Here is an 11,352-nt window from a genome sequence, read left to right as displayed (position 1 = left end):
TGAGTTAAAAAAATTAACCCTGACATCTCCAAGAACTTTTGTTCAAGTTTAAACAGATTAAAGATCATGCAGGAATTCCCAACTTTTGATCTACAGACCCTTTGTATTTAAAAAGGTCAGGAACCCCTGGACCAGAGACAAGGGATACATTTTGGATTTTTAAAAGCTCAGCAACCGCAGTAGTGTTTACTTAAAGGACAGTCCACCGGAAAATTTTGGGAAGATTTAAAACAAATTCATAATTGGAGTAATTAGTTCAGTTCAATTACAGGAATTTCCAGAAAGCTCCCAATAAGGTTTGCAATTTAAACAGTGCATAAAAGCTGGTTAAGCTTTAGCCAGAAGACCAGGGCAAAACTTTCCCTCCCTGGTGAATAATGGCATTCTTCTGGGATTGTTATTAGGGCAATTAATATACAATATTGAGAATTCAAACCATAACCAAACTTGCAGATGACAGAGCTAGTTAGTACTATAAACTTTTTTTTTTAATTTTTTTATTAGTTTTTTCAAAACATTTTACAAAATTAAAAACCCCAAATCCCAATGAGGAGCATTAATACAGTGCAAAATTAAGGATACAATAACAATATGCTACAAAGGAAGAGAATTTAACAAAAAAGCACCTAAATTAAAGACAAGTGAGCTTAGTGTCCTCCCCAAGCCCCACAACACAAGAAAAAAACAACTCCAGACCAACCACCACACAATATAGAGAGTATAAGTCAGGACAGTCAAACTCCCAGACTGTGAATACACTTAGCAACAGAGGATAATAATGCCTACTACCAGAAAACAAAGGGAGCTGAAAGCAAGGGACCGAAAAGAAGAAGAAAAAAAAACAAAACCCCTAGTCAAGAGGAAGGTTATGAAAGTACTCGATAAAAGGTCCCCAGACCTTATGGAACTTTAGATCCGAATTAAGAACTGAATAATGAATTTTTGCGAGGTCCAAGCAGGCCATAATGTCGTTAAGCCATTGCGCATGAGTGGGCGGGGCAACATCTCTCCATCTAAGGAGGATCAAGCGTCTAGCCAGGAGAGAGGCAAAGGATAGTATTCGGCATTTGGTCGGACCCAGACATAGATCTGTCTCGCCCCAAAAACCAAACAGAGCAATTAAGGGGTTAGGTTCTAGGTGCTGATTCAGAATACCCGATAATGTAGTGAAGACATCTTTCCAGAATTTCTCCAAGCTAGGACAGAACCAGTACATATGGATGAGAGAGGCTGCGCCCCTCTTGCATTTATCACAGAGCGGACTAATGCCAGGGTAGAATCGAGATAGTTTAGATTTAGACATATGGGCTCTATGAACAATCTTAGACTGTAAAAGGCAATGGCGAGCACAAAGGGAGGTTGAGTTAACCGATTTGAGAACTGAGTCCCAGCTCTCCTCGGATAAGGAGATATTTAAATCCTGCTCCCAGGCCATTTTAATTTTATCCACAGGGGCCCATCGTAAGGCTGCTAGTTTATCTCGGATAATTGATATTAAACCTTTACCTAGTGGATTAATGGAAAGAAATAGGTCCATAGCATTTTTCGCAGGCATTTTAGGAAAGTTAGGAATTAAAGGAGCAGTAAAGTGTTGGATTTGGAGATATCTGAAAAAGTGAGCATTAGGCAGGTTGAACTTAACAGAGAGCTGCTGAAAAGAAGCGAAGCGATTATCAATGAAGAGATCTTCAAAATGTCTAATGCCCTTCCTGTACCAAACATGGAATGCTGAATCGTACGTAGTAGGTAAGAAAAGGTGATTATGTGCGACAGGGCTAGAAATGGAAAACCCCTGGAAACCATAGCATTTCCTGAACTGAGCCCATATACGCAAAGTGTGTCTAACCAGAGGATTAGCTATTGATCTGGGCAGACTGCTAGGGAGTGCAGAGCCAAGAAGTGCAGATATAGATAGTTCTTTAGTGGAGCTCAACTCCATTGCCACCCAGTTAGGGCACTCGGGTTGACCGTGGAAGAAAGACCAGAAGGCAGCACAACGTATATTAGCTGCCCAGTAATATAAGCGAAAGTTAGGTAAAGCCATGCCACCCTCTTTTTTAGATTTTTGCAGGTGGATTTTATTAATTCTAGAGCGCTTATTCTGCCACAGATGTGACAAAATAATAGAGTCTAAGGAATCAAAAAAAGATTTAGGAATAAAAATTGGGATAGATTGAAATAAGTATAAAAATTTGGGGAGAACATACATTTTAACAACATTAATACGACCTACCAAAGACATAGAGGTGACCATTGTACCAGACTCTGTTTTATAGTATATGAAAGATTGACAAAGTTTTCACAAAAGAGATCTTTAAACTTCCTTGTGACTAATTCCAAGATAAGTAAATTGATTATGGACTACTTTAAAAGGGAGATCACGAAATATTAGTTCTTGTGCTTCTTTATTAATTGGGAAAAGTTCACTCTTATGTAAGTTGAGTTTATAGCCAGAGATCTGGCTAAACTGGTCAAGAAGTGAAAACATTAGAGGTAAGGATGTAGACAGATTTGAGAGAAAGAGTAATAAGTCATCAGCATAGAGAGAAACTTTATGCTCAACACCCCTCTCCAAATCCCGGTCAATTCAGGACAATTTCAAAATGCTATCGCCAGAGGTTCTATAGCCAAATCAAAGAGAAAGGGACTTAAGGGGCATCCCTGACGGGTGCCACGTTTCAGATTAAATACTTGGGATTTCTGAAAATTAGTTAGAACAGAAGCAGTAGGACACAGGTACAGCAATTGGATCCAAGAGATGAAACTTTGGCCGAGGTCAAATTTTTCTAAGACTGCAAAAAGGTAGTTCCACTCTATACGATCAAATGCTTTCTCCACATCAAGGGAGATAACACATTCAGGAGTCCCAGTTGGAGCGGAGTATAAAATATTAAATAGACGCCGAATGTTAAAAAAAGGGAGACAGTTTTTAATAAAGCCTGTTTGGTCATCAGAGATAATGGAGGGAATAACGGTTTCTAATCTATGAGCCAACACTTTAGCTAAGATCTTTACATCAACATTGAGCAGAGAGATCAGCCTGTACGAGGAACACTCTGTTGGGTCTTTGCCCTTTTTTAAAAGAATAATAATAGATGCCTCATTGAAAGAGGGTGGCAATTTGCCATAATTAAACGAGTCAGATAATACTGAAAGTAACTGAGGAGAAAGAAGTGAAGAGAATGATTTATAAAATTCTACAGGGAACCCATCAGGTCCAGGAGATTTCCCTGAGGACAGTGCAGAAATTGCAAAAGATATTTCTTCTGGTGATATAGGCGCATTGAGTTTGGCTTTGAAATCAGATGAAAGTAAGGGGATATTCAGATTCTGTAAAAATTGATCCACAGAGATATTGTCATTCAGAGATTCAGAGGAATAAAGCCGAGAATAAAATTTTTTAAATGCGTCATTAATTTCTAAATGATCCGATGTAAAGTCTCCGTTCTCCTTCCGGATCTTTGTAATATGTTGTTTGGCTTTGGTACGCCTCAGCTGATTGGCTAGGTATTTACCAGACTTATCCCCATGAATGTAAAAGCGACGTACTATAAACTTGAGGATACTGGCACATGGTAACAGAATATAACAGGTTGGTTAAAGGGCAGATGAATTTTGTGGAGAAACCAAGGATGACACAAGTCAGGAGATGGATACAAGAAAATTTCCAAGTCACTGAGTATTCCTTAGAGTACAGTTAAGTCAATCATCAAGAAATGGAAAGAATATGGCACAGTCGTAAATCTGCATAGAGCACGCTATCCTCAAAAGCTGAATGACTGTGCAAGAAAGGACTAGTGAGGCAGACCACCAGAAGACCTATGATAACTCTGGAGGAGTTACAAACTTTAGTGGCTGAGATGGGAAGAGACTGCACATACAATTGCCCAGGGATTTCACGAGTCTCAGCTTTATGGGAGCATGGCAAAGAGAACACCACTGTTTGGAAAAAAAATTCAAATGAAAGGTTCACAAGGTTAATTCCCAGAATGGCGGGACTATCATATGTTGAAAGATTGGAGCGACTGGGCTTGTATACACTGGAATTTAGAAGGATGAGAGGGGATCTGATTGAAACATACAAGATTATTAAGGGATTGGACACACTGGAGGCAGGAAGCATGTTCCTGCTGATGGGCGAGTCCAGAACTAGAGGCCACAGTTTAAGAATAAGGGGTAGGCCATTTAGAACAGAGATGTGGAAAAACTTTTTCACCCAGAGAGTGGTGGATATGTGGAATGCTGTGCCCCAGAAGGCAGTGGAGGCTAAGTCACTGGATTCATTCAAGAGAGTTAGATAGAGCTCTTACAGATAGCAGGGTCAAGGGATATGGGGAGAGGGCAGGAACGGGGGTACTAATTGTGTATGATCAGCCATGATCATAGTGAATGGTGGTGCTGGCTAGAAGGGCCAAATGGCCTACTCCTGCACCTACTGTCTATTGAAATCTCAGCTATAATTTGCTAGAAGACACGTGGAAGACTGAAGTCAGCTGGAAGAAGGATCTATGGTCTGATGAAATCAAAATTGAGCTTTTTGGCCATCAGATTAATTGCTTGTTTGTAGTAAGCTAAACATTGCACAGAAACACACCATCCCTACTGTTGAACATCATGCTATGGGGAAGTTTCACTGCAGCAGGCACTGGAAGGCTTGTGAAAGTAGAGGGTAAAATGAATGCAGCAAAATATAGGGAGATCCTGGAGGAAAATAGACTCAGGGAGAAGATTTATTTTCCAGCAAGACAATAACCCCAGCACAAAACCAGATCTACATGGGAATGACTTAAAAACAAAGTTAATGTCCTGGTGTGGCCAAGTCAGAGCCCAGACCTCAAACCAATTGAGAATTTGTGGTTGGACTTGAAAAAGGCTGTTCACTCATGATCCCCATACAATCTAACAGAGCTTGGGCATTTTTGTTAAGAATAATGGGGGAAAATCTCAGTTTTCAGATGTGCAAAGCTGATAAAGACCCATTCACAGACCCAAGGCTGTAACTGCTGCCAAAGGCACATCTACTAAATACTGACTTGAAGGGGGTGAATACTTATGCAATCAATTTATTGTATATTTGTAATTAATTTAGGTCACTTTAAACATCTGTTTTCAGGAGCGTCTCTGTTGATCAACGTCAAAAAAGTCAAATTAAATCTATACTGATTCGATGTTATAAAACATGAAACTTCCAGGGGCTGAATATTTTTCATAGCTACAGTATGGAATATACAAATGCACTATTTACACCTGGCAGCAGGGTCATTGTGAAACTGCCTTCGGCATCTCCAAAATTGAAATGGAATAGCTCACACAAGTTCAGGGTTTAAAAATCAGTCAAGGCAATTATTTACAGCTCGTCACCAATACGAACTCCCAAGCATTTTACTCATTTGGCATTGTTATAGTGTGGGGGGGGGGGGGGGGAAGAGAAGAGAGACGAAGAGAAGAGAAAGGAAGAGAACCTTCGGTTATTTGGGTGTGCTCCCTTCCACATCCAAGTACACAACTGGGACCATTTAACTGGTTATCCAGCGCGGGAATGAAGGCAAAGCTTAGTTAGCATTTAATGACTGCCGGAGTGCATCAAAAGAAAACATTAGACTTGCTGTGTGATTTTATGGTTTTGGAATGGCAAAGGCAAAAAGTATCTCGTGGCAAACAATGCTTGTTCCACAGTTTATGCCTCGGCAAGTGAAGTGATCAGACACTTAAATCTACGTTAAATATAAAACTCCCAACTCAACAGTAAAAGAACACGTATCGCTTGAAAATAGATTTCACCCGTTTGTGCTTCAACTCAAAAAAGGAATTTATCCAATTGCACTGTTAGTTGCGATTTGAACTTCGCCTCTAGTAACGTAAAGGGGTGGCTGTTGGGGAGATGCGTCTCAAAAATGTGTATTCTAATAAGCCCCAAACAGGGCAGCTACTGCCACAGAAAATGGGCAGTCGGCACGAGTGTGGAGGGCTTTTAAACTGGAATGTTTCCCATTTTGGCCGAACCGTCTAGAGTGCAATAGCTAGCAGACTTCATGATAAAGTTACTTCGCGGTCAGGTTCCACAAGAACACAACTGATCCCCTTGCTTCTACATTCAACACTGAACCAAATTTGCCATATGACTTTTAAACAAAGACGTGTTTGTGTTCCGAATTTGAAAATTAACATTCAACATTCACGTACGTCATCAGTGGAGCAAACACCAAACATGCTGTACGAATTCAGCAGCCTTCCCGGAATAGAACACATACAGCCAACTCTATTCAAGGGGATTTCCCAACTCTTCCTTCCATTTAGAGCGTTAAATACAACAGATCTGAAATATTTTATTTTATTTGAACAGTTAATTTCGCTCACAATGTCAACAGAAAACGTGAATCTGAGCATATTTTAATTACACATTTCTAAAATGATATTTTATAGTAGAGACTTCAAATTAATAATAGTTTCTAACAATTGTTCTGCACTAGGTCTATTAATTGGTTCAACCGCCCAACAGTCATCAATGACAGACCGAATCCTACGGCCCATCAAAGTCTCGTTGAAAACAGGAGAGAAGGGAGGGCGCAGGTTGTAAGCCACTACTGCGTACATTACACACTGGCGATCGCCAGAAAAGGGGTGGTCTCTGCTCACCATCTGCCAGAGGGTGATGGCGAAAGAGTAGATATCCGCCTTAAGCGTGGCGTTGCAGCCTCTCAGCAGCTCTGGCGCGCGGTGGGTGTAGGTACCTCCCAGATGCCGTAATTGGCCATTGGGTCTCAAGTCATTGCTGGCCGCCAGTTTGTCAGAACAACCAAAATCACCAATTTTACAGCGTCCCGAATCTGTGAGGAGTACGTTGGCTGGTTTCAGGTCGAGATGGACGATGCTGTGAGAGTGGAGGAAACTCAGTCCGCTCACAATATCACTCGAAAATCTCAGGCATTCTCCGACCTCCAGCGAATCGGCACAGTTATAAATCCGATGGTCTAGGCTTGCTCCTCCTGCGTATTCCATGATGATGGTTCCCACACAATCCTCGACCTGCGGACTCGCGGGGACCGACGTGGTGGCTGCTACAACTTTCACGATGTTCTCATGCACCAGGTGTGCGACATTCAGCTCCGCCCAGAAACTCTGTCTGGCGGCCAGTTTGTTCTTGGTGCACTTTCTTACTTTCTTTATTGCCACAGTGTTACCGTAGTAAGTTCCTTTATAAACCCAGCCGAAGCCTCCCGAGCCCAGAAGGTCGAATAGCTTTAATTCATCCCAAATGACCGTATACCAAGGCCGTTGCGGCAGCTCCTTAGTTTGCTTCACGAAAGAGAAGTGCTGTCTTCTCGGGAGCTGATTGGGACTGCTACATGCTCGCAAAGTAATGGCAGGAGGAAATCCTTTCGGTAAAATTCGGTGAACAGGAATCGGCGACGGCATCTTACTTGAGGGAGACTTCCCCCAATAAATTTGTGAAGCACTACCCCCCCGGGCAGTGCCCTTTATTGCTGACTGTTAATTGGTGTAAATGAGTTACATCTGCACTTCGTTAGCGAAGCTCGATGCACTCTGGTCAAATGAATGACCTCAAGAATAAACGAGGAACTTCCAATAAAAATTAAGAATTTTCAATTAAATCAGTTTTTAAAGAACATTTCGATAACGTTATACAATTATCTCTCAGGAAAATTGTTATCAATTAGCAACGGCCAATGAAGCTCTCAGACGGCTTTTTAGAGGTAATCGAGTCATAGAAAAACACAACATGGATAAGGGCCTTTTAGCCCAAACAAGGTGCCGGCTCAGCGAGTCCTAACCTTATCCTCTTCCTAATCAGATGCTGTCTATCTAAATACTGGCAGATTACAGTATGACCCTTAGAATTCCCTCCAATAACTATCCTACTACTGATCGACCTATAGTTCCCTGGATTGTCCTTTCTACTATTTTTAACAACATCTTGTCAAGTAGAGACACAAGAGATTCTGTAAATGCTGGAAATCTTGAGCAACACACACAAAATACTGGAAGAACTCAGCAGGTCAGGCAGCATCTAAGAAGGGAAATAAAGAATGGATGTTTCAGGCTCAGACCCTTCACCAAGACCCAAGCAAGCTGGATTTGAGTGAGAATGTGCCACTCATCAAAAACAAGATTTAGTCATTGGAGAATTTCATTAGACTAAAAAGATGAAATGTGATTTTCAAGGCTGACTGAAAAAAAATCACAAGATGTTTTACCCCCAGCCCATCCCAACCCCCTTTCAAAAGGTTAATTTTTTCTTTACATTAAATGTTTCTCTGTAGCATATTTGTTTCCTGGAATGATTTTAAATTTCATCAAAATAATCACGTATGGTAATGAATAATGAATAGTAATCAAATTATACTCCGGGACTTTACTCTGAACCTTGTGTGATCTTCAAAGGGTATTTGCCACACATCTGGCGTGCATCAAATTTTCTTTTTCAGACAGACAGACAGACAGACATACTTCATTGATCCCGAGGGAAATTAGGTTTCATTACAGTCGCACCAAACAAGAATAGTGTAGAAATACAGCAATATAAAACCATAAATAAATAATAATAATTATGCCAAGTGGGAATAAGTCCAGGACCAGCCTATTGGCTCAGGGTGTCTGACACTCTGAGGGAGGAGTTGTAAAGTTTGATGTCCACAGGTAGGAATGACTTCCTATGATGCTCAGTGTTGCATCTCGGTGGAATGAGTCTCTGGCTGAATGAACTCCTGTGCCTAACCAGTACATTATGGAGTGGATGGGAGTCATTGTCCAAGATGGCATGCAACTTGGACAGCATCCTCTTTTCAGACACCACCGTCAGAGAGTCCAGTTCCACCCCCACAAGTAGAAGTTCCACCATGAAATGGATATATTTAAGTAAGATGGCAATACGTTGCCTCTGTTAATGTCACCACTAACACACTGAGCGGTGAACTCTCATCTTATGACCTTAATTTTAATTCTTGTTTTTCTCACCATAGTGTTTGAGTAACCTATCATTTTCTGTATTTATTTCAGATATCCAGCTTTTTTATTTGTTCATTGGAGATTAATGTTGCCAGTTATATTTTCATTTATTGCCCATCCCCATTTGGCTCAGAGCTGAGAAGGCTGTTAAAAGTCAACAAAATGAGCATGGGTCTGAGGTCTCATCAGGTGGCAGAGTTCCTCCCCATAAACTTTTGTAAAACCAAGTGGTTTTTACGATGTAATAGTTCTGACACTTACAGTTACCAAAATGAGCTTTTCTTATAAAATAAGTCCAATTTCCCAAAATATTAATAGTTTAAATTATCAGATGTCTTTGGGATTCACAGATAGTACTGTACTGGAATGAATTATCAGGATCTGTGGATCTGAATGAATACACTACAGTTGTAATTAACTTTATGAAAACAGTCGTAGATGAGAGTGTCCCCACACAATCATTCAGAGTCTTCCCCAACCAGAAGCATTAGATGAACCGAGAGATTCGCAATCTGCCGAGGGCCAGGTCAGAGGCATTCAAGTCTGGTGACCAAGAAAGTTACAAGAGGGCAGAAAGCCATTTCACAGGCAAAGTGGCAATTCTGGATTAAACTTGAATCAATGAAAGATACTCGACAGCGGTGGCAGGGTTAGAACTAATGCTGTCACCTCTTGCAAGGTGAAGTAAAGCAACATAGGAGACAAAAGGGCTTCTAGATGAGTTCAATTCTTTCTATGCTCACTTTGACCATCAAAACATGGAAGAACAATCACAAACTCCCACAGATACCTGATGACACAATGATTTCAGACTCTGAGGCTGACATGCCAGGAGGATGAACCCACAGATAGCATCTGGCCCTGATGGGATACCTGGCCAAGTACTGAAGTCCTGTACTGATCAGCTGGCTGGAGTGTTCACTGAGGTCTTTAGCATCTTGCTTTGGCAGTCTGATGTACCCATCTGCTTCACACAGGTTTCAATTATACTGGTGCTTAAAAAGAATGTGGTAACCTTCCTCAACGACTATCGTCCAGAAGCAGATACATCCACTGTGATGAAGTGCTTTGAAAAGTGGGTGATGAGACATATCAACTTCTGACTGAGAAACGAATTGGATCCACTCCAATTTGCCTACTGGCACAACAGGTCCACAGCAGATGCCATTTCATTGGCTCTTCACTCAAACCTGCAACTTCTGGACAGCAAAGAAGCCTACATCAGGCTGGTTTTTATTGACTGCAACTGGACATTCAATACTATCAGCCCCTCAAAACTAGTTAATAAGTTTCAAGATCTTGTCTTCAGTACCTTCTTATGCAATTGTTTCCATGATTTCCCATAAAATGGCAGGCAGTTTGGATTGGCAACAACATCTCTTCTACTATCTCCCTCAGCAAAGGTGCATCACAAGGTTTTTTACAAAGCTTCCTGCTCTACTCACTTTACACTTATGACTGTGAGGCAAAGCACAACTCCAATGCCATATTTAGTTTGCTGATGACACCACTATTGGGCAAGTCCAAGGTTGTAACGAATCAACTTATAGGAGGACGTTTGAAAATCTGGCTGAGTGGTGCAACAACAACAAACTCTTTCCCAATGTCTGTAAGAACAAAGAGCTGATTATTGACTTCAGGAGGAAGAAACTGGACATCCAAAGGCCGGTTTTCATCAGGAGATCAGAGGAGAAGAGGGTCAGCAACTTTAAGTTCCTTAGTGTTATTATTTCAGAGACCTGTTCTGGGCCCAGCACGTAAGTGCAATTATGAAGAAGGTACGACAGTGCCTCTACTTCCTTAGAAGTTTGAGAAGATTCGGCATGACATCTAAAACTTTGACTAACTTTTATAGATGTGTGGTGAAGAGTAGTGGCTTCATCACTGCCTGGTATGGAAACACAATTCACTTTGAATGGAAAATACTACAAAAGTCCATCACACGTAAAGCTCTCCCTACCATTAGGTACATCTACACAAACGCTGCATTCATCATCAGGACCCCCAACCTGTTCTCTTCTCGCTGATGCTATCAGGAAGAAGGTACAGGAGCCTCGGGACTCACACCACCAGGTTCAGGAACAGGTATGACCCCTCAGCCATCAGGCTCTTGAACCAGAGGAGATAACTTCACTCAGCTTCACCTGCCCCTTCATTGAACTATTCTCACAACCTATGGACACACTTTCAAGGACTCTTCATCTCATGCTCTCAATATTTATTTATTTATCTATCTATCTATCTATTTATTTATTTATCCATTCATCCATCCATTTATTTATTTATTTGTTTGTTTCTTGCTATTATTATTTATTTTATTTTTGTATTTGCACAATTTGTTTTCTTCTGCACACTGGTTGTCCACCCTATTGCTGCAATCTTGAA

At 41.0% G+C, this 11,352-nt stretch overlaps 1 protein-coding gene across 1 annotated transcript; it reads right to left on the bottom strand.

Moving 5' to 3' along the window:
* Positions 1-6,315: 6,315 nt before the first annotated feature.
* On the bottom strand, positions 6,316-7,998 carry mos (v-mos Moloney murine sarcoma viral oncogene homolog). Its single transcript, XM_073051485.1, has one exon. The coding sequence runs from the start codon at positions 7,414-7,416 to the stop codon at positions 6,418-6,420; it is 999 nt and encodes a 332-aa protein (XP_072907586.1). The 5' UTR covers positions 7,417-7,998; the 3' UTR covers positions 6,316-6,417.
* Positions 7,999-11,352: the final 3,354 nt, after the last annotated feature.

This window comes from Hemitrygon akajei, chromosome 1 (genome assembly GCF_048418815.1).
Source record: "Hemitrygon akajei chromosome 1, sHemAka1.3, whole genome shotgun sequence".
Taxonomy (NCBI): domain Eukaryota; kingdom Metazoa; phylum Chordata; class Chondrichthyes; order Myliobatiformes; family Dasyatidae; genus Hemitrygon; species Hemitrygon akajei.
This window is presented reverse-complemented; position numbering and strand designations above follow the sequence as displayed.